Source organism: Salmo trutta, chromosome 36, assembly GCF_901001165.1.
Source record: "Salmo trutta chromosome 36, fSalTru1.1, whole genome shotgun sequence".
In the NCBI taxonomy this organism is placed as follows: domain Eukaryota; kingdom Metazoa; phylum Chordata; class Actinopteri; order Salmoniformes; family Salmonidae; genus Salmo; species Salmo trutta.
This window is the reverse complement of record NC_042992.1, coordinates 434,697-456,865: the sequence shown is the minus strand read 5'-3', so window position 1 is coordinate 456,865 and position 22,169 is coordinate 434,697. Positions and strand designations below refer to the sequence as shown.

At 44.5% G+C, this 22,169-nt stretch overlaps 1 protein-coding gene across 1 annotated transcript in view; it reads right to left on the bottom strand.

Moving 5' to 3' along the window:
- The window catches only part of klhl38a (kelch-like family member 38a), a 35,449-nt gene extending 13,770 nt beyond the window's left edge, over positions 1-21,679 (bottom strand). The window contains exons 1-2 of the mRNA XM_029736097.1: positions 21,503-21,679; positions 4,874-5,065 (exon numbers count right to left, since the gene is read on the bottom strand). Of these exons, the coding sequence (XP_029591957.1) occupies positions 4,874-5,064 (191 nt within the window). The 5' untranslated portion in view covers position 5,065; positions 21,503-21,679. The remainder of the gene's footprint in view (positions 1-4,873; positions 5,066-21,502) is intronic.
- Between the last annotated feature and the right edge of the window lie 490 nt (positions 21,680-22,169).

Here is a 22,169-nt window from a genome sequence, read left to right as displayed (position 1 = left end):
TTTGGACATATTTCCTCGGTTTTCAGTACTTATTAAATTACATATTGTACCAAACATTTTCCTGCTTCCTGCGCCTGACTCCACACCCACGAAGCCCAAAGTGTTACAATTTAATCAATTTTAAAGTCAGGCTGTAACAACAAAATGTGGAATATGTTAAGGGGTATAAATACTTTCAAAAGGCATGGTAAGTGGTCAGTCTGTAATACCTTGTGAATTAAATAATACTATAGAGTTCATTCTGAAATGATTCAGACCCTTTCCCTTTTCCCCCATTTTGTTACATTACAGCCTTATTCTAAAATTGATTAAATTCTAGATTTTTTTTCTCATCAATCTACACACAATACCCCATAATGACAAAGCGAAAACAGGTTTTTAGAAATGTTTTAAACAAAAAACTGAAATAACTTGTTTACATAAGTATTCAGACCCTTTGCTATGAGACTCGAAATTGAGCTCAGGTGCATCCTGTTTCCTGTTTCCATTGATCATGCTTGAGATGTTTCTACAACTTGATTGGAGTCCACCTGTGGTAAATTATATTGATTGGACATGATTTGGTAAGGCACACACACAGCCTGGTTTCTACATATAACTCAGTCTGGTTTCTACATATAAGTCAGTCTGGTTTCTACATATATCTCAGTCTGGTTTCTACATATAACTCAGTCTGGTTTCTACATATAACTCAGTCTGGTTTCTACATATAACTCAGTCTGGTTTCTACATATAACTCAGTCTGGTTTCTACATATAACTCAGCCTGGTTTCTACATATAACTCAGTCTGGTTTCTACATATAACTCAGTCTGGTTTCTACATATAACTCAGTCTGGTTTCTACATATAACTCAGTCTGGTTTCTACATATAACTCAGTCTGGTTTCTACATATAACTCAGTCTGGTTTCTACATATAACTCAGCCTGGTTTCTACATATAACTCAGCCTGGTTTCTACATATAACTCAGTCTGGTTTCTACATATAACTCAGTCTGGTTTCTACATATAACTCAGCCTGGTTTCTACATATAACTCAGTCTGGTTTCTACATATAACTCAGTCTGGTTTCTACATATAACTCAGTCTGGTTTCTACATATAACTCAGTCTGGTTTCTACATATAACTCAGTCTGGTTTCTACACATAACTCAGACTGGTTGGTACAAAACAGAGCTACTCCCACCTCTTGCTTCCTATCGGTACAAGCATGCACCTCATGTACATTGTACTGTACCCTCCTACAGTATACCCACTATTCAAAACACCAGCTCTGCTCCCAGCCTGGTGTATTAAGGGTGGGACTCGGTCCTGCTGGTCCTCGAAAATGTGGTTGTCTCTGTATAATGTTGTCTTGTTCTAGGTGAGGTTGTGCTAGGTTCTGTAGTCGTGTTGTGCTAGGTGAGGTTCTGTAGTCGGGTTGTGCTAGGTGAGGTTCTGTGTCATGTTGTGCTAGGTGAGGTTCTATAGTTGTGCTAGGTGAGGTTCTGTAGTTGTGCTAGGTGAGGTTCTATAGTTGTGCTAGGTGAGGTTCTGTAGTCGTGTTGTGCTAGGTGAGGTTCTGTAGTCGTGTTGTGCTAGGTGAGGTTCTGTAGTTGTGCTAGGTGAGGTTCTGTAGTTGTGCTAGGTGAGGTTCTGTAGTCGTGTTGTGCTAGGTGAGGTTCTGTAGTCGTGTTGTGCTAGGTGAGGTTCTGTAGTTGTGCTAGGTGAGGTTCTGTAGTCGTGTTGTGCTAGGTGAGGTTCTGTAGTTGTGCTAGGTGAGGTTCTGTAGTTGTGCTAGGTGAGGTTCTGTAGTTGTGCTAGGTGAGGTTCTGTAGTCGTGTTGTGCTAGGTGAGGTTCTGTAGTCGTGTTGTGCTAGGTGAGGTTCTGTAGTTGTGCTAGGTGAGGTTCTGTAGTCGTGTTGTGCTAGGTGAGGTTCTGTAGTTGTGCTAGGTGAGGTTCTGTAGTTGTGTTAGGTGAGGTTCTGTAGTCGTGCTAGGTGAGGTTCTGTAGTTGTGCTAGGTGAGGTTCTGTAGTTGTGCTAGGTGAGGTTCTGTAGTCGTGTTGTGCTAGGTGAGGTTCTGTAGTTGTGCTAGGTGAGGTTCTGTAGTTGTGCTAGGTGAGGTTCTGTAGTTGTGCTAGGTGAGGTTCTGTAGTCGTGTTGTGCTAGGTGAGGTTCTGTGTCATGTTGTGCTTGGTGAGGTTCTATAGTTGTGTTGTGCTAGGTGAGGTTCTGTAGTCGTGTTGTGCTAGGTGAGGTTCTGTAGTCGTGTTGTGCTAGGTGAGGTTCTGTAGTTGTGCTAGGTGAGGTTCTGTAGTTGTGCTAGGTGAGGTTCTGTAGTTGTGCTAGGTGAGGTTCTGTAGTCGTGTTGTGCTAGGTGAGGTTCTGTAGTCGTGTTGTGCTAGGTGAGGTTCTGTAGTTGTGCTAGGTGAGGTTCTGTAGTCGTGTTGTGCTAGGTGAGGTTCTGTAGTTGTGCTAGGTGAGGTTCTGTAGTTGTGCTAGGTGAGGTTCTGTAGTCGTGCTAGGTGAGATTCTGTAGTTGTGCTAGTTGAGGTTCTGTAGTTGTGCTAGGTGAGGTTCTGTAGTCGTGTTGTGCTAGGTGAGGTTCTGTAGTTGTGCTAGGTGAGGTTCTGTAGTTGTGCTAGGTGAGGTTCTGTAGTCGTGTTGTGCTAGGTGAGGTTCTGTGTCATGTTGTGCTTGGTGAGGTTCTATAGTTGTGTTGTGCTAGGTGAGGTTCTGTAGTCGGGTTGTGCTAGGTGAGGTTCTGTAGTCGGGTTGTGGTAGGTGAGGTTCTGTAGTTGTGCTAGGTGAGGTTCTGTAGTTGTGTTGTGCTAGGTGAGGTTCTGTAGTTGTGCTAGGTGAGGTTCTGTAATCGTGTTGTGCTAGGTGAGGTTCTGTAGTTGTGCTAGGTGAGGTTCTGTAGTTGTGCTAGGTGAGGTTCTGTAGTTGTGCTAGGTGAGGTTCTGTAGTTGTGTTGTGCTAGGTGAGATTCTGTAGCCGTGTTGTGCTAGGTGAGGTTCTGTAGTCGGGTTGTGCTAGGTGAGGTTCTGTAGTTGTGCTAGGTGAGGTTCTGTGTCATGTTGTGCTAGGTGAGGTTCTATAGTTGTGCTAGGTGAGGTTCTGTAGTCGTGCTAGGTGAGGTTCTGTAGTTGTGCTAGGTGAGGTTCTGTAGTCAGGTTGTGCTAGGTGAGGTTCTGTAGTTGTGCTAGGTGAGGTTCTGTAGTTGTGCTAGGTGAGATTCTGTAGTTGTGCTAGGTGAGGTTCTGTAATCGTGTTGTGCTAGGTGAGGTTCTGTAGTTGTGCTAGGTGAGGTTCTGTAGTTGTGCTAGGTGAGGTTCTGTAGTTGTGCTAGGTGAGGTTCTGTAGTTGTGTTGTGCTAGGTGAGATTCTTTAGCCGTGTTGTGCTAGGTGAGGTTCTGTAGTCGGGTTGTGCTAGGTGAGGTTCTGTAGTCGGGTTGTGCTAGGTGAGGTTCTGTAGTTGTGCTAGGTGAGGTTCTGTGTCATGTTGTGCTAGGTGAGGTTCTATAGTTGTGCTAGGTGAGGTTCTGTAGTCGTGCTAGGTGAGGTTCTGTAGTTGTGCTAGGTGAGGTTCTGTAGTCAGGTTGTGCTAGGTGAGGTTCTGTAGTCGGGTTGTGCTAGGTGAGGTTCTGTAGTCGGGTTGTGCTAGGTGAGGTTCTGTAGTCGGGTTGTGCTAGGTGAGGTTCTGTAGTTGTGCTAGGTGAGGTTCTGTAGTTGTGCTAGGTGAGGTTCTGTGTCATGTTGTGCTAGGTGAGGTTCTATAGTTGTGCTAGGTGAGGTTCTGTAGTCGGGTTGTGCTAGGTGAGGTTCTGTAGTCGGGTTGTGCTAGGTGAGGTTCTGTAGTTGTGCTAGGTGAGGTTCTGTAGTTGTGCTAGGTGAGGTTCTGTAGTTGTGCTAGGTGAGATTCTGTGTCATGTTGTGCTAGGTCAGGTTCTATAGTTGTGCTAGGTGAGGTTCTGTGTCATGTTGTGCTAGGTGCGGTTCTATAGTTGTGCTAGGTGAGGTTCTGTAGTCGTGCTAGGTGAGGTTCTATAGTTGTGCTAGGTGAGGTTCTGTAGTCGTGTTGTGCTAGGTGAGGTTCTGTAGTTGTGCTAGGTGAGGTTCTGTAGTCGGGTTGTGCTCGGTGAGATTCTGTAGTTGTGCTAGGTGAGGTTCTGTAGTCGGGTTGTGCTAGGTGAGGTTCTGTAGTCGGGTTGTGCTAGGTGAGGTTCTGTAGTCGGGTTGTGCTAGGTGAGGTTCTGTAGTCGGGTTGTGCTAGGTGAGGTTCTGTAGTTGAGTTGTGCTAGGTGAGGTTCTGTAGTTGTGCTAGGTGAGGTTCTGTAGTCGGGTTGTGCTAGGTGAGGTTCTGTAGTTGTGCTAGGTGAGGTTCTGTAGTTGTGCTAGGTGAGGTTCTGTAGTTGTGCTAGGTGCGGTTCTGTAGTTGTGCTAGGTGAGGTTCTGTAGTCGGGTTGTGCTAGGTGAGGTTCTGTAGTTGTGCTAGGTGAGGTTCTGTAGTTGTGCTAGGTGAGGTTCTGTAGTTGTGCTAGGTGAGGTTCTGTAGTCGTGCTAGGTGAGGTTCTGCAGTTGTGCTTGGTGAGGTTCTGTAGTCGGGTTGTGCTGTGTGAGGTTCTGTAGTCGTGTTGTGCTAGGTGAGGTTCTGTAGTTGTGCTAGGTGAGGTTCTGTAGTTGTGCTAGGTGAGGTTCTGTAGTTGTGCTAGGTGAGGTTCTGTAGTCGTGCTAGGTGAGGTTCTGCAGTTGTGCTTGGTGAGGTTCTGTAGTCGGGTTGTGCTGTGTGAGGTTCTGTAGTCGTGTTGTGCTAGGTGAGGTTCTGTAGTCGGGTTGTCTCCTGCTCTCTGTGTAATGAATCAATGAGTTTGTATTGTATTGTAGCTGACCTGAAGTACAGGCTGGAGGACACCAGTACGTTTCTATGGCAGGGGATCTCTGTGTTGTCTGAACAGAGCAGCACGTCAGTTAGGATCCTGTCCTGCCTCAGGCTGTTCAGCTGGGACAGCAGGAGGGAAGACAGCTCTGGGTCTCTAAACGGGAACACCTCAAGGGTCTTCAGGGACGCACAGAGAGCCATTCTGTTGGGGGTGGGGGGAGGAGAAATGGGGAGGGGGAGAGAGTGGCAGAAAAAGAGAGCAGGTGGAAAGTGATTCGAGAAGGAGGGAGAGAGAGAGATAATAACTCTATTGAATGGTTTTATGAGCATTTTACCAGAGTTGGAGTCCATTTTTGTCCAATATAAGTCAGATCAACAATGAGTAAATATAAATACTGAATAGAAACATCGAGTTAATTGTAAAATGCTGCAGTGTCTTCAGAAAGTATTCTCACCCCTTGACTTATTCCACATTTTGTTTTGTTACAGCCTGAATTCAAAATAGATTCAATTGATGGATTCTCTCACCCACAATACCCCATAATGATAAAGTGAATACGTTTTTTAGAAAATGTTGGCAAATTTATGGAAAATAAAATACAGAAAAATCTTATTTACATAGGTATTCACACCCCCGAGTCAATGCTTTGTAGAATCACCTTTGGCAGCGATTACAGCTATGAGTCTTTCTGGGTCTCTAAGAGTCATTACAGCTTTGAGTCTTTCTGAGTCTCTTAGAGTCATTACAGCTGTGAGTCTTTATGGGTTAGTCTCTAAGAGTCATTACAGCTGTGAGTCTTTCTGGGTTAGTCTCTAAGAGTCATTACAGCTGTGAGTCTTTCTGGGTTAGTCTCTAAGAGTCATTACAGCTGTGAGTCTTTCTGGGTCTCTAAGAGTCATTACAGCGGTGAGTCTTTCTGGGTCTCTAAGAGTCATTACAGCGGTGAGTCTTTCTGGGTCTCTAAGAGTCATTACAGCTGTGAGTCTTTCTGGGTCTCTAAGAACTTTGCACACGTGTATTGTACAATATTTTCACATTATTATTTAAAAAATTCTTCAAGCTCTGTTAGGTTGGTTGTTGATCATTACTAGACAGACATTTTCAAGTGCTGCTATAGATTTTCAAGTCGATTTAAGTCAAAACTGTAACTAGGCCACTCAGGAACATTCAATGTCGTCTTGGTAAGTAACTCCAGTGTATATTTGGCCTTGTGTTTTAAGTTATTGTTCTGCTGAAAGGTACATTTCCAACAGTGTCTGTTGGAAAGCAGACTGAACCAGGTTTTCCTCTAGGATTTTGTCTGTGCTTAGCTCTATTCCGTTTCTTTTTATCCTAAAAAACTCCCTAGTCCTTGCTGATGACAAGCATATCCATAACATGATGCAGCCACCACCATGCTTGAAAATATGAAGAGTGGTACTCAGTGATGTGTTGTGTTGGATTTGCCCCAAACACAATGCTTTGTATTCAGGACATAAAGTACATTTTTTGCTATATATTTTGCAGTTTTACTTTAGTGCCTTAATGCATGTTTTGGAATATTTTTATTCTATACAGGCTTCCTTATTTTCACTCTGTCATTTAGGTTAGTATTGTGGAGTAACTACAATGTTGTTGATGCATCCTCAGTTTTCTCCTATCCCAGCCATTAAACTCTGTAACTGTTTTAAAGTCACCATTGGCCTCATGATGAAATCCCTGAGCTGTTTCCTTCCTCTCCGGCAACTGAGTTAGGAAGGACGCCTGTATCTTTGTAGTGACTGGGTGTATTGATACACCATCCAAAGTGTAATTAATAACTTCACCATGCTCAAAGGGATATTCAATGTTTGCTTCTTATTTAATGTTTACCCAGACTAAATACATAGGAAAACCTCCCTGGTCTTTATGGTTGAATCTGTGTTTTAAATGCATTGCTAGACTGAGGGATCTTACAGATACTGTAATTGTACAGTGCATTCAGAAAGTATTCAGACCCTTTGACTTTTTACACATTTTGTTACATTACAACCTTATTCTAAAATGGATTATATTAAAAATGTTCCTCATCAATTTACACACAATACCCCGCAATTGCAATGTCGAAAACAGATTTTTAGAAATGTTAGCAAATTTGCAAAAAATGTCAAACAGAAATACCTTATTGACATAAGTATTCAGACCTTTTGCTATGAGACTAAAAATGCTATGCATCCGATTTCCATTGATCATCCTTGAGATGTTTCTACAACTTGATTGAAGTCCACCTGTGGTAAATTCTATTGATTGGACATGATTTGGAAAGGCACACACCTGTCTATATAAGGATCCCCTGGTTGACGGCATGTCAGAGGAAAAACCAAGCCATGAGGTCGAAGGAATTGTCCGTAGAGCTCCGAGACTGGTGAAGCATGGTGGTGGCAGCATCATGCTGTGGGGGTGTTTTTTAGCGGCAGGGACTGGGAGACAAGCCAAGATCGAGGGAAAGATGAACGGCGCAAAATACAGAGAGATCGTTGATGAAAACCTAATCCAGAGTACTCAGGACCTCAGACTATGGCAAAGGTTCACCTTCCAACAGGACAAGAACCCTAAGCACAGCCAAGACAACGTAGGAGTGGCTTCGGGACTTACTAATGGACTCAAGACATTTTAGCTTTTAATTTGTAAATAATTTGTAACTTAATTAAACTTTGACATCATGTGGTATTGTGTGTAGGCTAGTGACACAGAATCTCAATTCAATCCATTTTAAATTCAGGCTGTAACACAATAAAATGTGGAAATAGTCAAGGGGTGTTGAATCCTTAATTTAATGTTGTTGTTTTTTAAGGTGTAGATCAGCTTTAATATTGCAGACAGATTGTAGCTTCGATCAATGTAATTGTCTGCATCACTTCCAATCCCCTATAAATATATCTATCTATCTATCTATCTATCTATCTATCTATCTATCTATCTATCTATATATATATATATATATATATATATATATATATATTAATACCAGTCAAAAGTTTGGACACACCTACTCATTCAAGGGGTTTTCTTTATTTTTACTATTTTCTACATTGTAGAATAATAGTGAAGACATCAAAACTATGAAATTACACATATGGAATCATGTAATAACCAAAAAAGTGTTTAACAAATCAAAATATACTGCTCAAAAAAATAAAGGGAACACTTAAACAACATCCTAGATATGAATGAAAGAAATAATCTTATTAAATACTTTTTTCTTTACATAGTTGAATGTGCTGACAACAAAAATCCAGAAAATCACATTGTATGATTTTTTGGTAATTAATTAGCATTTTATTGCATGACATAAGTATTTGATCACCTACCAACCAGTAAGAATTCCGGCTCTCACAGACCTGTTAGTTTTTCTTTAAGAAGCCCTCCTGTTCTCCACTCATTACCTGTATTAACTGCACCTGTTTGAACTCGTTACCTGTAACTAAAATTACAGACCTCTACATGCTTTGTAAGTAGGAAAACCTGCAAAATCGGCAGTGTATCAAATACTTGTTCTCCCCACTGTACATACATGCCTTTTATTTCAATATATTTTCCTTCATTACTTTCTAACCCTACCATCCCTTCCCTAATTGGAGTAAACTAGTGAACAACAACACTTAGGCTTCTACTTCCATCTTATACATACTATACACATTTTATGGACGCAATCTATTTGTGCTATTGTGTTTGTGCTATTGTGTTTGTTTTTACTCCTGTCCTTCCTTTACCCTCAACCTCTCCCATCTATTACTGATGTCCTTCCTCAACCCTCAACCCATATATGAATTATGTCCCTCCGGTTTGATTTCTATTTGCCATTTCTTTCAAGCTCTTTCACCAAAGTTCTTAACCAATATACCTTTTACGAACACAGTATGTTTTACATTAGTTTTCTTGTTGTTATCAGTTGTTATTAGTTCCAACCTTCAGCTCCATTCAACCCATCCCATCTATCTCATAACACCATCCATATTAGATTTCTATTTGCCATATATTTTTCCAACTGTACTGTGATGTTTCACAAAGTTCTGAACCTTTCTATTCTCATAGTTTCTACAGATAGTAAATTAAAGATAAACATTTTTGATAGTATTATTATATTATTGATCGATTGACTATGACTTTTCAAATCACCCAGTAGTGCTATCTGCAGAGTTAGCTCCTGGTAAATGTTTAACTTCAATTATTCCTCGTACCAAAACAAATGATCTAATGATTCTGTCTCTTCGCAGCAGAATCTGCAGAGTTGGAATGGTTGTATTCCCCATATAAATAACATTCTATTGGTTGCAAGAATTTTGTATAATAATTTAAATTGAAAGATTCTAAGATTTGAATCTGGCGTTGTTTTGCGTATCAGTTCATAAACCATGTGGAATCGGTACTTCAAAAATCTCTTCCCAACTTATTTGGAATCTACAGTTGAAGTCAGAAGTTTACATACACCTTAGCCAGATACATTTAAACTCAGTTTTTCACAATTCCTGACATTTAATACTAGTAAAAATTCCCTGTTTTTGGTCAGTTAGGATCACCACTTTATTTTAAGAATGTGAAATGTCAGAATAATAGTAGAGAGAATTATTTATTTCAGCTTTTATTTCTTTCATCACATTCTCAGTGGGTCAGAAGTTTACATACACTCAATTAGTATTTGGTAGCATTGCCTTTAAATTGTTTAACTTGGGTCAAACGTTTCGGGTAGCCTTCCACAAGCTTCCCACAATAAGTTTGGTGAATTTTGGCCCATTCCTCCTGACAGAGCTGGTGTAACTGAGTCAGGTATGTAGGCCTTCTTGCTCGCACACGCTTTTTCAGTTCTGCCCACAAATCTTCTATTGGATTGAGGTCAGGGCTTTGTGATGGCCACTCCAATACCTTGACCCTGTTGTCCTTAAGCCATTTTGCCACAACTTTGGAAGTATGCTTGGGGCTATTGTCCATTTGGAAGACCCATTTGCGACCAAGCTTTAACTTCCTGACTGACGTCTTGAGATGTTGCGTCAACATAGCCACATCATTTTCCTGCCTCATGATGCCATCTATTTTGTGAAATGCACCAGTCCCTCCTGCAGCAAAGCACCCCCACAGCATGATGCTGCCACCCCCGTGCTTCACGGTTGGGATGGTGTTCTTCAGCTTGCAAGACTCCCCTTTTTTCCTCCAAACATAACGATGGTCATTATGGGCATACAGTTCTATTTTATCAGACCAGAGGACATTTCTCCAAAAAGTATGATCTTTGTCCCCATGTGCAGTTGCAAACCGTAGTCTGGCTTTTCTATGGCGGTTTTGGAGCAGTAGCTTCTTCCTTGCTGAGCGGGCTTTCAGGTAATGTCGATATAGGACTTGTTTAACTGTGGATATATATACTTTTGTACCTGTTTCCTCCAGGATCTTCACAAGGTCCTTTGCTCTTGTTCTGGGATTGATTTTCACTTTTTGCACCAAAGTACGTTCATCTCTAGGAGACAGAACACATCTCCTTCCTGAGCGGTATGACGGCTGAATGGTCCCATGGTGTTTATACTTGCGTACTATTGTTTGTACAGATGAACATGGTACCTTCATGCGTTTGTAAATTGCTCCCAAGGATGAACCAGACTTGTGGAGGTCGACAATTCCTTTCTGAGGTCTTGGCTCATTTCTTTTAATTTTCCCATGATGTCAAGTAAAGAGGCAATGAGTTTGAAGGTAGGCCTTGAAATATATCCACAGGTACACCTCCAATTGACTCAAATGATGTCAATTAGCCTATCAGAAGCTTCTAAAGCCATGGCATAATTTTCTGGAATTGTCCAAGCTGTTTAAAGGCACAGCCAACTTAGTGTATGTAAACTTCTGACCCACTAGAATTGTGATACAATTACAAGTGAAATAATCTGTCTGTAAACAATTGGTGGAAAAATGACTTGTGTCATGCACAAAGTAGATGTCCTAACCGACTTGCCAAAACTATAGTTTGTTAACATGAAATTTGTGGAGTGGTTGAAAAACGAGTTTAAATGACTCCAACCTAAGTGTATGTAAACTTCCGACTTCAACTCTATATGGCATGTGTGTCAATTTTTTGGTCCTTAAGTGAACTGGTATACTTGTTTATTGATCACAATTTTCTTTAACCAATGATGGTCTTTAATGCCGACAGACAAGTTCCTTCCATTTGCCTCTTCCATTTTTGCGGTGATGCTACAATTATAGGTGTGAATACGTTTTGCAGGGACTGTATATCCATTTTTTTCTTTTTATTTTGTTACATTTTATTTTATTGTTTAAATTATGAGAGATTGGTGTGTTTTTTTCTTTCTTCCACTATCTAACCTTGGGGTTGTTGAATGACAGACATGTATTTGTTTAAAATCATCACTTGATGGTTTCATTTCAGATATTGTAACGCCCTGGCCATAGAGAGGGTTTTTTTGTTCTTTATTTTGGTTAGGCCAGGGTGTTACATTGGGTGGGCGTTCTATGTTCTTTTTCTAGGTTTTTTGTATTTTTTTGTTTTGGGCCGTGTGTGACTCCCAATCAGGCACAGCTGAAGTTCATTGTTGTTGATTGGGAGTCACACATAAGGAGCAGGATTTTTTTCTGTTTTGTTCAGTTGGGACCAGACAGGACTGTTTGCTGTCGTTGCTATCGAGTGTTTTGTTCATTTTTGTAGTGTTCTCTTGTTTTTTGAATTAAATATCAAGATGAACACACAACCTCCGCTGCATCTTGGTTTTCTTCCGATGACAGCCGTTACAGAATTCCCCACCAAGAAACGGACCAAGCAGCGGAGGAAGGAGAAGAGCTATCGGGACTCATGGACGTTGAAAAAAATGGAGAGGATCCTTCAGGATTCCTGGAGATGGGAGGAATTGCTCGATGGAGGTGGACCGTGGGCTCAGGCTGGGGAGTATCGCCGCCTGCAGTGGGAGATCGTGACGGCGATAGCTGAGAGGCGCTGGTACGAGGCAAGGGAGCGTGACGGACACGAGAGGCAACCCCAAAAAAATGTTTGGGGGGGCACACGGGGAGTGTGGCAGAGCCAGGATTTAATTCTGGGCCAACTCCCCGTACTTACAGGAGGCAACGCAGTACTGGTCAGGCACCGTGTTATGTGGTAAAGCGCACGGTGTCCCCAGTACGCATTGATAGCCCGGAGCGCTACATGCCAGCCCCCCGCAAGTGCCATGCGAGAGCAGGCATCGAGCCAGGACGGGTCGTGCCAGCTCAGCGCGTCTGGTCTCCAGTGCGCCTCCTCGGTCCAGGTTATCCTGCGCCGGCGTTGCGCACTGGGTCTCCAGGGCGCTGGGAGGGTCCAGTTCGCCCAATGCCTGCTCTCCACCCGTGCCGGGCCAAAGTGGGCATTCAGCCTGTAGTAAGCATGTCGAGCGTTCGTACCAGAACTCCAGTGCTCCCCCACAGCCCGGTTTATCCTGTGCCTCCTCCTCGGACCAGGCCTCCAGTGGGTCTCCCCATCCTGGTCCGTCCTGTGCCTCCTCCTAGGTCCAGGCCTCCAGTGGGTCTCCCCATCCTGGTCCGTCCTGTGCCTCCTCCCAGGACTAGGCCTCCAGAGTGGCCCGCTTGTCAGGAGCTGCCAGAGTGGCCCGCTTGTCAGGAGCTGCCAGAGTGGCCCGCTTGTCAGGAGCTGCCAGAGTGGCCCGCTTGTCAGGAGCTGCCAGAGTGGCCCGCTTGTCATGAGCTGCCAGAGTGGCCCGCCTGTCAGGAGCTGCCAGAGTGGCCCGCCTGGAGCTGCCAGAGTGGCCCGCCTGTCCGGCGCTGCCAGAGTGGCCCGCTTGTCCGGATCTGCCATCGCCGCCCGCCAGCCGGGCGCAGCCAGGGTCGTCCGCCAGTCGGGCGCAGCCATCGCCGCCCACCAGCCAGGCGCAGCCAGGGTCATCCGCCAGTCGGGCGCATCAAGGGTTGCCCGCCAGCCGGGCGCAGCCATCGCCGCCCGCCAGCCGGGCACAGCAAGGGACACCCGCCAGCCGGGTGCAGCCATCGCCGCCCGCCAGCCGGGCGCAGCCAGGGTCGTCCGCCAGCCGGGCGAAGTCAGGGTCGCCCACCAGACCTTCGGCGCGGCCAGGTGCGCCACCTAAGAGGGCGACGCCAAGGGTGGGGCAGAGGCCACGTCCCGCACCTGAGCCGCCGCCGTAAGAAGGCCCACCCAGACCCTCCCCTTCAGTGTCAGGTTTTGCGGCCGGAGTCCGCACCTTGGGGGGGGGTACTGTAAAGCCCTGGCCATAGAGAGGGTTTTTTTGTTCTTTATTTTGGTTAGGCCAGGGTGTTACATTGGGTGGGCGTTCTATGTTCTTTTTCTAGTTTTTTTGTATTTCTTTGTTTTGGGCCGTGTGTGACTCCCAATCAGGCACAGCTGAAGTTCGTTGTTGTTGATTGGGAGTCACACATAAGGAGCAGGTTTTTCCTTTGGGTTTTGTGGGGGATTGTTTTCTGTTTTGTTCAGTTGGGACCAGACAGGACTGTTTGCTGTCGTTGCTATCGAGTGTTTTGTTCATTTTTGTAGTGTTTTCTTGTTTTTTGAATTAAATATCAAGATGAACACACAACCTCCGCTGCATCTTGGTTTTCTTCCGACGACAGCCGTTACAGATATTAAGAAAATCATACTGTATATCTGACTCACTTCCAGAGATATCAGTAGTACTGCTAGGTTTTACAGTCAAATGTAACAAATAATTGCATTTTTTTATAAAGAACTTTACAAATGATACATTTGTGACATCACTGTAAAAAAATATATAATTAAATACAGTAATATTATATTTTGGGAAATTTAAGTCATTTATCAGATTCTCTAATTCAGAGCGATTTACAGTAAGTGCATTCGTTTTAAAATAGCTAGGTGAGACAACCACATATCACAATCTAATAATACAGTACACAGACATTCCATTCCAGATAAACAATGGCTATACTGAATAGCGTATTGCAAAAAAAAACACATTTTCATGAACCTGAGAACTAATCTGAGAACAGTAATATTTTACTCACACATAAAGGAATCATTTCTGTGTTTTGGCAAAATCCTTACAAAAAAACTACATGACCAATTTTATATGTAGTTAATATCAAGTGGAATTGAACTCTAAATCACCCGCTTTCCTTCCTAATATATATAAAGACTAATTTTTAGTCTTATTATATATTTAAAGTATTTTCTTGGATTCGACACTTGACCTGACACTGACCTTTCCCTGAGGAGGACTGAGAGTGGCTGTGTACCAAATGGCCTATAGGTGCCATATATCAGGGTTGCTATAATTCTAACAGTTCGCCTATTTTCAGTTGGTGTGACAAAACAAGCAATGTGTAATCATTGTATCATCTAAACCACTGTGAAATATATTTTCAATTACCAAAAGTATAGTATTTTCATCTGTTTGAAGCTTGAGTACTAAACCTAAATTAAAAGATGCAAAAATTAAACTTAAGAACGGAAAGCATAGAAATAGAGTATACAGAACAGATCTACCACTTCTTAGACTGGCTTTCAGTGAGAATGATAGATCTATAACTCATAGAACAGATCTACCACTTCTTAGACTGGCTTTCAATGAGAAGGACAGATCTATAACACATAGAACAGATATACTGCTACTTAGACTGGCTTTCAATGAGAAGGACAGATCTATAACACATAGAACAGATCTACCGCTACTTAGACTGGCTTTCAATGAGAAGGACAGATCTATAACACATACAGTGAGGGAAAAAAGTATTTGATCCTCTGCTGATTTTGTACGTTTGCCCACTGACAAAGAAATGATCAGTCTATAATTTTAATGGTAGGTTTATTTGAACAGTGAGAGACAGAATAACAACAAAAAAATCCAGAAAAACGCATGTCAAGAATTTTATGAAATGATTTGCATTTTAATGAGGGAAATAAGTATTTGACCCCTCTGCAAAACATGACTTAGTACTTGGTGGCAAAACCCTTGTTGGCAAACACAGAGGTCAGACGTTTCTTGTAGTTGGCCACCAGGTTTGCACACATCTCAGGAGGGATTTTGTCCCACTCCTCTTTGCAGATCTTCTCCAAGTCATTAAGGTTTTGAGGCTGACATTTGGCAACTCGAACCCTCAGCTCCCTCCACAGATTTTCTATGGGATTAAGGTCTGGAGACTGGCTAGGCCACTCCAGGACCTTAATGTGCTTCTTCTTGAGCCACTCCTTTGTTGCCTTGGTCGTGTGTTTTGGGTCATTGTCATGCTGGAATACCCATCCACGACCCATTTTCAATGCCCTAGCTGAGGGAAGGAGGTTCTCACCCAAGATTTGACGGTACATGGCCCCGTCCATCGTCCCTTTGATGCGGTGAAGTTGTCCTGTCCCCTTAGCAGAAAAACACCTCCAAAGCATAATGTTTCCACCTCCATGTTTGACGGTAGGGATGGTGTTCTTGGGGTCATAGGCAGCATTCCTCCTCCTCCAAACAAGGCGAGTTGAGTTGATGCCAAAGAGCTCCATTTTGGTCTAATCTGACCACAACACTTTCACCAGTTGTCCTCTGAATCATTCAGATGTTCATTGGCAAACTTCAGACGGGCATGTATATGTGCTTTCTTGAGCAGGGGGACCTTGCGGGCGCTGCAGGATTTCAGTCCTACACGGCATAGTGGGTTACCAATTGTTTTCTTGGTGACTATTGTCCCAGCTGCCTTGAGATCATTGACAAGATCCTCTCGTGTAGTTCTGGGCTGATTCCTCACCGTTCTCATGATCATTGCAACTCCACGAGGTGAGATCTTGCATGGAGCCCCAGGCTGAGGGAGATTGACAGTTCTTTTGTGTTTCTTCCATTTGCGAATAATCACACCAACTGCTGGCACCTTCTCACCAAGCTGCTTGGCGATGGTCTTGTAGCCCATTCCAGCCTTGTGTAGGTCTACAATCTTGTCCCTGACATCCTTGGAGAGCTCTTTGGTCTTGGCCATGGTGGAGAGTTTGGAATCTGATTGATTGATTGCTTCTGTGGACAGGTGTCTTTTATACAGGTAACAAGCTGAGATTAGGAGCATTCCTTTTAAGAGTGTGCTCCTAATCTCAGCTCGTTACCTGTATAAAAGACACCTGGGAGCCAGAAATCTTTCTGATCAATTTATAACATTTTTGACATGGATTTTTTTGTTGTTATTCTGTCTCTCACTCTTCAAATAAACCTACCATTAAAATGATAGACTGATCATTTCTTTGTCAGTAGGCAAACGTACAAAATCAGGGTTGCTATAATTCTAACGGTTCGCCTAATTTCAGTTGGTGTGACAAAACAAGCAATGTATAATCATTGTATCATCTAAACCACTGTGAAATATATTTTCAATTACCAAAAGTATAGTATTTTCATCTGTTTGAAGCTTGAGTACTAAACCTAAATTAAAAGATGCAAAAATTAAACTTAAGAACGGGAAGCATAGAAATAGAGTACACAGAACAGATCTAACGCTTCTTAGACTGGCTTTCAATGAGAATGACAGATCTATAACACATAGAACAGATCTACCACTTCTTAGACTGGCTTTCAATGAGAACGACAGATCTATAACTCACATTTCTATGTGAATTTGGTCAGTTAGCCCTAAAAGTTTGGGATGTTCCTGCATGTGGGCATTCCTGCCTCTGCAAGAACCCCTCTTTATACTTCTATTGGTCTATTTCTAAGCTCGGACTCCGGTTCGGAGGTGGGAGACATAGAGCACTCCAGAACAGTAGATGGCAGTAATGCACTGTAACATTGGATGCCAACCGCCAATAAACTCCACAGAAGATGAGGTGTGGGTGACAACGGTGGCTAGCTATAGCTGGTACACACTATTGAAAAAGTTACTGCAGCTTTCCCTCTGACCAGGGTCCTTTCCTCTGACCAGGGTCCTTTCCTCTGACCAGGGTATTACTCACTACCTCTGACCAGGGTCCTTTCCTCTGACCAGGGTCCTTTACCTCTGACCAGGGTCCTTTCCTCTGACCAGGGTCCTTTCCTCTGACCAGGGTCCTTTACCTCTGACCAGGGTCCTTTCCTCTGACCAGGGTCCTTTCCTCTGACCAGGGTCTTTTCCTCTGACCAGGGTCCTTTCCTCTGACCAGGGTCCTTTCCTCTGACCAGGGTCCTTTCCTCTGACCAGGGTCCTTTCCTCTGACCAGGGTCCTTTCCTCTGACCAGGGTATTACTCACTACCTCTGACCAGGGTCAGTTGAATGGCATTGAAGCTCGTCTGGAGGGTTGTTAACACAGTGTCCAAAGAAGGGCCAGAAGTATACAGAATGGTGTCGTCTGCGTAGAGGTGGATCAGAGATTCACCAGCAGCAAGAGCGACATCATTTATGTATACAGAGAAAAGAGTTGGCCCAAGAATTGAACCCTGTGGTACCCCCATAGAGACTGCCAGTGGTCCTCTGACCAGGGTCCTTTCCTCTGACCAGGGTCCTTTACCTCTGACCAGGGTCTTTTCCTCTGACCAGGGTCCTTTCCTCTGACCAGGGTCCTTTCCTCTGACCAGGGTCCTTTCCTCTGACCAGGGTCCTTACTCATATAGTCAACCACCACAACTGTCCATGTTGCTGCTGACTCCCTGCTAGGACCCACCCTGAGTCCAGGGCTGAGTCTGGGAAGGCAGGCAGATTTCTATTTCCATTCTGCCTCCTAAATCATCCAAATGGATCCATGTAGCAATAGGCCACATCTCCACATCACTGGCTAACTTTATCAGAGCTGTCACATGAAACAGCTGTTTTTCTCTCCCTCCCCCACTCCTCTCCCTCCCTCCCTCCCTCCCCCACTCCTCTCTCTCCCTCCCCCACTCCTCTCCCTCCCTCCCCCACTCCTCTCTCCCTCCCTCCCCCACTCCTCTCGCTCCCTCCCCCACTCCTCTCTCCCTCCCCCACTCCTCTCTCCCTCCCCCACTCCTCTCTCCCTCCCCCACTCCTCTCTCCCTCCCCCTCCTCTCTCTCTCCCCCACTCCTCTCTCTCTCTCCCCCTCCCCCACTCCTCTCTCTCTCTCTCCCCCACTCCTGTCTCTCTCCCCCACTCCTCTCTCTTTCTCCCCACTCCTCTCTCTTTCTCCCCCACTCCTCTCTCTCTCCCCCACTCCTCTCTCTCTCCCCCCCCACTCCTCTCTCCCTCCTCTCTCTCTCCCCCACTCCTCTCTCCCCCACTCCTCTCTCTCTCTCTCCCCCACTCCTCTCTCTTTCTCCCCCACTCCTCTCTCTTTCTCCCCCACTCCTCTCTCTCTCCCCCACTCCTCTCTCTCTCTCCCCCACTCCTCTCTCCCTCCTCTCTCTCTCCCCCACTCCTCTCTCCCCCACTCCTCTCTCTCTCTCCCTCCCCCACTCCTCTCTCTCTCCTTCCCACTCCTCTCTCTCTCTCCCCCACTCCTCTCTCTCCCCCACTCCTCTCTCCCCCACTCCTCTCTCTCTCCCCCCCACTCCTCTCTCTCTCTCCCCCACTCCTCTCTCTCCCCCACTCCCTCCCTCCCCCACTCCTCTCTCTCTCTCAGTCCTCTTTCTCTCTACCCCACTCCTCTCTCTCCCCCACTCCTCTCCCTCTCTCCCCCACTCCTCTCTCTCTCTCCCCACTCCTCTCTCTCTCTCCCCCACTCCTCTCTCCCCCACTCCTCTCTCTCTGTCCCCCACTCCTCTCTCTCTCCCTCACTCTCTCTCCCCCACTCCTTTCCCTCTCTCTGTCTCCCACTCCTCTCTCCCTCCCCCACTCCTCTCTCTAACTCCCCATCTCTCTCTCTGTCCCCCACTCCTCTCTCTCTCCCTCACTCTCTCTCCCCCACTCCTTTCCCTCTCTCCAACTCCTCTCTCTCCCCCACTCCTTTCCCTCTCTCCAACTCCTCTCTCCTCTCTCCCTCCCCCACTCCTCTCTCTAACTCCCCTCCTCTCTCTGTGTCCCCCACTACCTCCCTCGGGGGTTTTGCCCTTGACGATGGTCTATCTGTGGTGTGTAGACGAGAGCGTTTCATAGGGCTAGTATCAGCACTACGTCAGCTAATCACCAGAGACAGCTACTCATGTCATTTATTCCCGGATCGCTGGGCCACCTTGTCTGGTATATTCGGAAACTCTAATTATTATTATGTATTACTAAGTAGCTGCCGTGGCTCACGAGGAGTGACGTCTTTCACAACACGGTATTCCCCAGACTTTGTGAAGCCTAAATTGGATTGTAACATAAACACCTTTGTTGATATTGGAAGTTTAGGGGCTTGTACTGTAGCTACGTAAATAGTATTTACTATGGAAAGTTGGATGACATATTTGTGTATTTATAAATAAATAAAAAATCCCAAATGAACAGCAGATACTAGGCGTTAGTAAAGTATTTGTGAAATCAACAGAAATACCCTCTATAGATCTATAGATGAACGATAGGAGAATCAACAGAAATACCCTCTATAGATCTACAGATGAACGATAGGAGAATCAACAGAAATACCCTCTATAGATCTATAGATGAACGATAGGAGAATCAACAGAAATACCCTCTATAGATCTACAGATGAACGATAGGAGAATCAACAGAAATACCCTCTATAGATCTATAGATGAACACAGGGATGACCCTGACCCCCAATAAATTAGAAGGCCAGCATCCCGGAGTCGCCTCTTCACTGTTGACGTTGAGACTGGTGTTCTGTGGGTACTATTTAATGAAGCTGCCAGTTGAAGACTTGTGAGGCGTCTGTTTCTCAAACTAGACACTCTAATGCAGTGGTTCTTAACCTTGTTGGAGGTACTGACCCCCACCAGTTTCATATGCGCATTCACCGAACCCTTCTTAATTGGAAAAATGTCTCTCTTCACCTTGAATTCAGCGAGCGTTGTGTTCTTGTATTGTCCATCTCCATGCAGCTTAAGGAAGTGTTCTCTTAGTTTTGCCGGTGCTAGACTAGAATTGCTCAACTTGGCATTGCAAATCATGCAGTTAGGACGCTGACTCTCATCACGTTCCGTTATACATGTGAATCCATATTGTACATATTCGTCCGACCACTTTCTTTTTTTGCTCGACATAGTTAGTATGAAGGGATTAAAATATTAAGAAAGAAATCACACGATGTACCATCACGACAGTCACAATTCGACTACTGAGCACGCCAAATTCCCTGCAGCACAGATAGGCCAAGCGATGTTGCGTGATCACCTGCAGCCAATGATGGCCAAGCGGGGCGTGTCATCACGAATCATATGAGTCGGGTGTGTGTCTTGACCTCCGCCGAACCCCTGAGACTGACTCACCGAACCCCTGGGGTTCGATCGAACCCAGGTTAAGAACCACTGCTCTAATGTACTTGTCCTCTTGCTCAGTTGTGCACAGGGGCCTCCCACTCCTCTTTCTATTCTGGTTAGAGCCAGTTCGCGCTGTTCAGTGAAGGGAGTAGTACACAGCGTTGTACGAGATCTTCAGTTTCTTGGCAATTTCTCGCATGGAATAACCTTCATTTCTTAGAACAAGAATAGACTGACAAGTTTCAGAAGAAAGTTCTTTGTTTCTGGCCATTTTGAGCCTGTAATCAAATCCACAAATGCTGATGCTCTAGTCTAAAGAAGGCCAGTTTACTTGCTTCATTAATCAGCATAACAGTTTTCAGCTGTGCTAACATAATTGCAAAAGGGTTTTATAATGATCAATTAGCCTTTTAAAATGATAAACTTGGATTAGCTAACACAACGTGCCATTGGAACACAGGAGTGATGGTTGCTGATAATGGGCCTCTGTACGCCTATGTAGATATTCCATTAAAAATCAGCCGTTTCCAGCTACAATAGTCATTTACAACATTAACAATGTCTACACTGTATTTCTGATCAATTTGATGTTATTTTAATGGACAAGAAATGTAGTTTTATTTCAACAACAAGGACATTTTTAAGTGACCCCAAACTTTTGAACGGTACTGTAACTACAGTCAGATCAGATCTATAACTACAGTCAGATCAGATCTATAACTACAGTCAGATCAGATGTATAACTACAGTCAGATCAGATGTATAACTACAGTCAGATGTATAACTACAGTCAGATCAGATGTATAACTACAGTCAGATGTATAACTACAGTCAGATCAGATCTATAACTACAGTCAGATCAGATGTATAACTACAGTCAGATCAGATGTATAACTACAGTCAGATGTATAACTACAGTCAGATCAGATGTATAACTACAGTCAGATCAGATCTATAACTACAGTCAAATCAGATGTATAACTACAGTCAGATCAGATCTATAACTACAGTCAGATCAGATCTATAACTACAGTCAGATCAGATGTATGACTACAATCAGATCAGATCTATAACTACAGTCAGATCAGATCTATAACTACAGTCAGATCAGATCTATAACTACAGTCAAATCAGATGTATAACTACAGTCAGATCTATAACTACAGTCAGATCAGATCTATAACTACAGTCAGATCAGATCTATAACTACAGTCAGATCAGATGTATAACTACAGTCAGATCAGATCTATAACTACAGTCAGATCAGATCTATAACTACAGTCAGATCAGATGTATAACCAGACATCAATGACTTTTGCCACATTATTAGTTCTTTGAAGATGATTTATCTATAGTTATCTCACTGGCCTCATGGTGGAGGGGTAACTCCAGCTTACCTCTCCTCAGTCTGGAACTTCGATCCACAACCTCCTGGCAGAGAGTCTGAATCTTGGGGAATCAGAAAAAGCTCGGTCACAAAAAAACCCCCGAAAACAATGTCCTTCTCACATTCACAAATGTAAACGTGTTAAAGTTTCTGAGTGGAGAAGAGGTTCTGTGAGGTTTCAGACCTGTGCCTGCCTACGTTAGTTGGCCTTGCCATGAGGCCACTGTGTACATTCCTGCTGCTAATAATATCTCCGCGGTCCTCCCTGTCTTCTCATGTGACAGACAGTCCGCCGTGCGTCCTAGCCGTGTGTTTACTATGGCAGCAAAATGGCTCCTCTCTCAGCCCAGAGACTAGAGACCTGGGGGGGGGCTCCTCTCTCAGCCCAGAGACTAGAGACCTGGGGGGGGGGGCTGCTCTCTCAGCCCAGAGACTAGAGACCTGGGGGGGCTCCTCTCTCAGCCCAGAGACTAGAGACCTGGGGGGGGGGCTCCTCTCTCAGCCCAGAGACTAGAGACCTGGGGGGGGGCTGCTCTCTCAGCCCAGAGACTAGAGACCTGGGGGGGTCCTCTCTCAGCCCAGAGACTAGAGACCTGGGGGGGGGGTTTCTCTCTCAGCCCAGAGACTAGAGACCTGGGGGGGGCTCCTCTCTCAGCCCAGAGACTAGAGACCTGGGG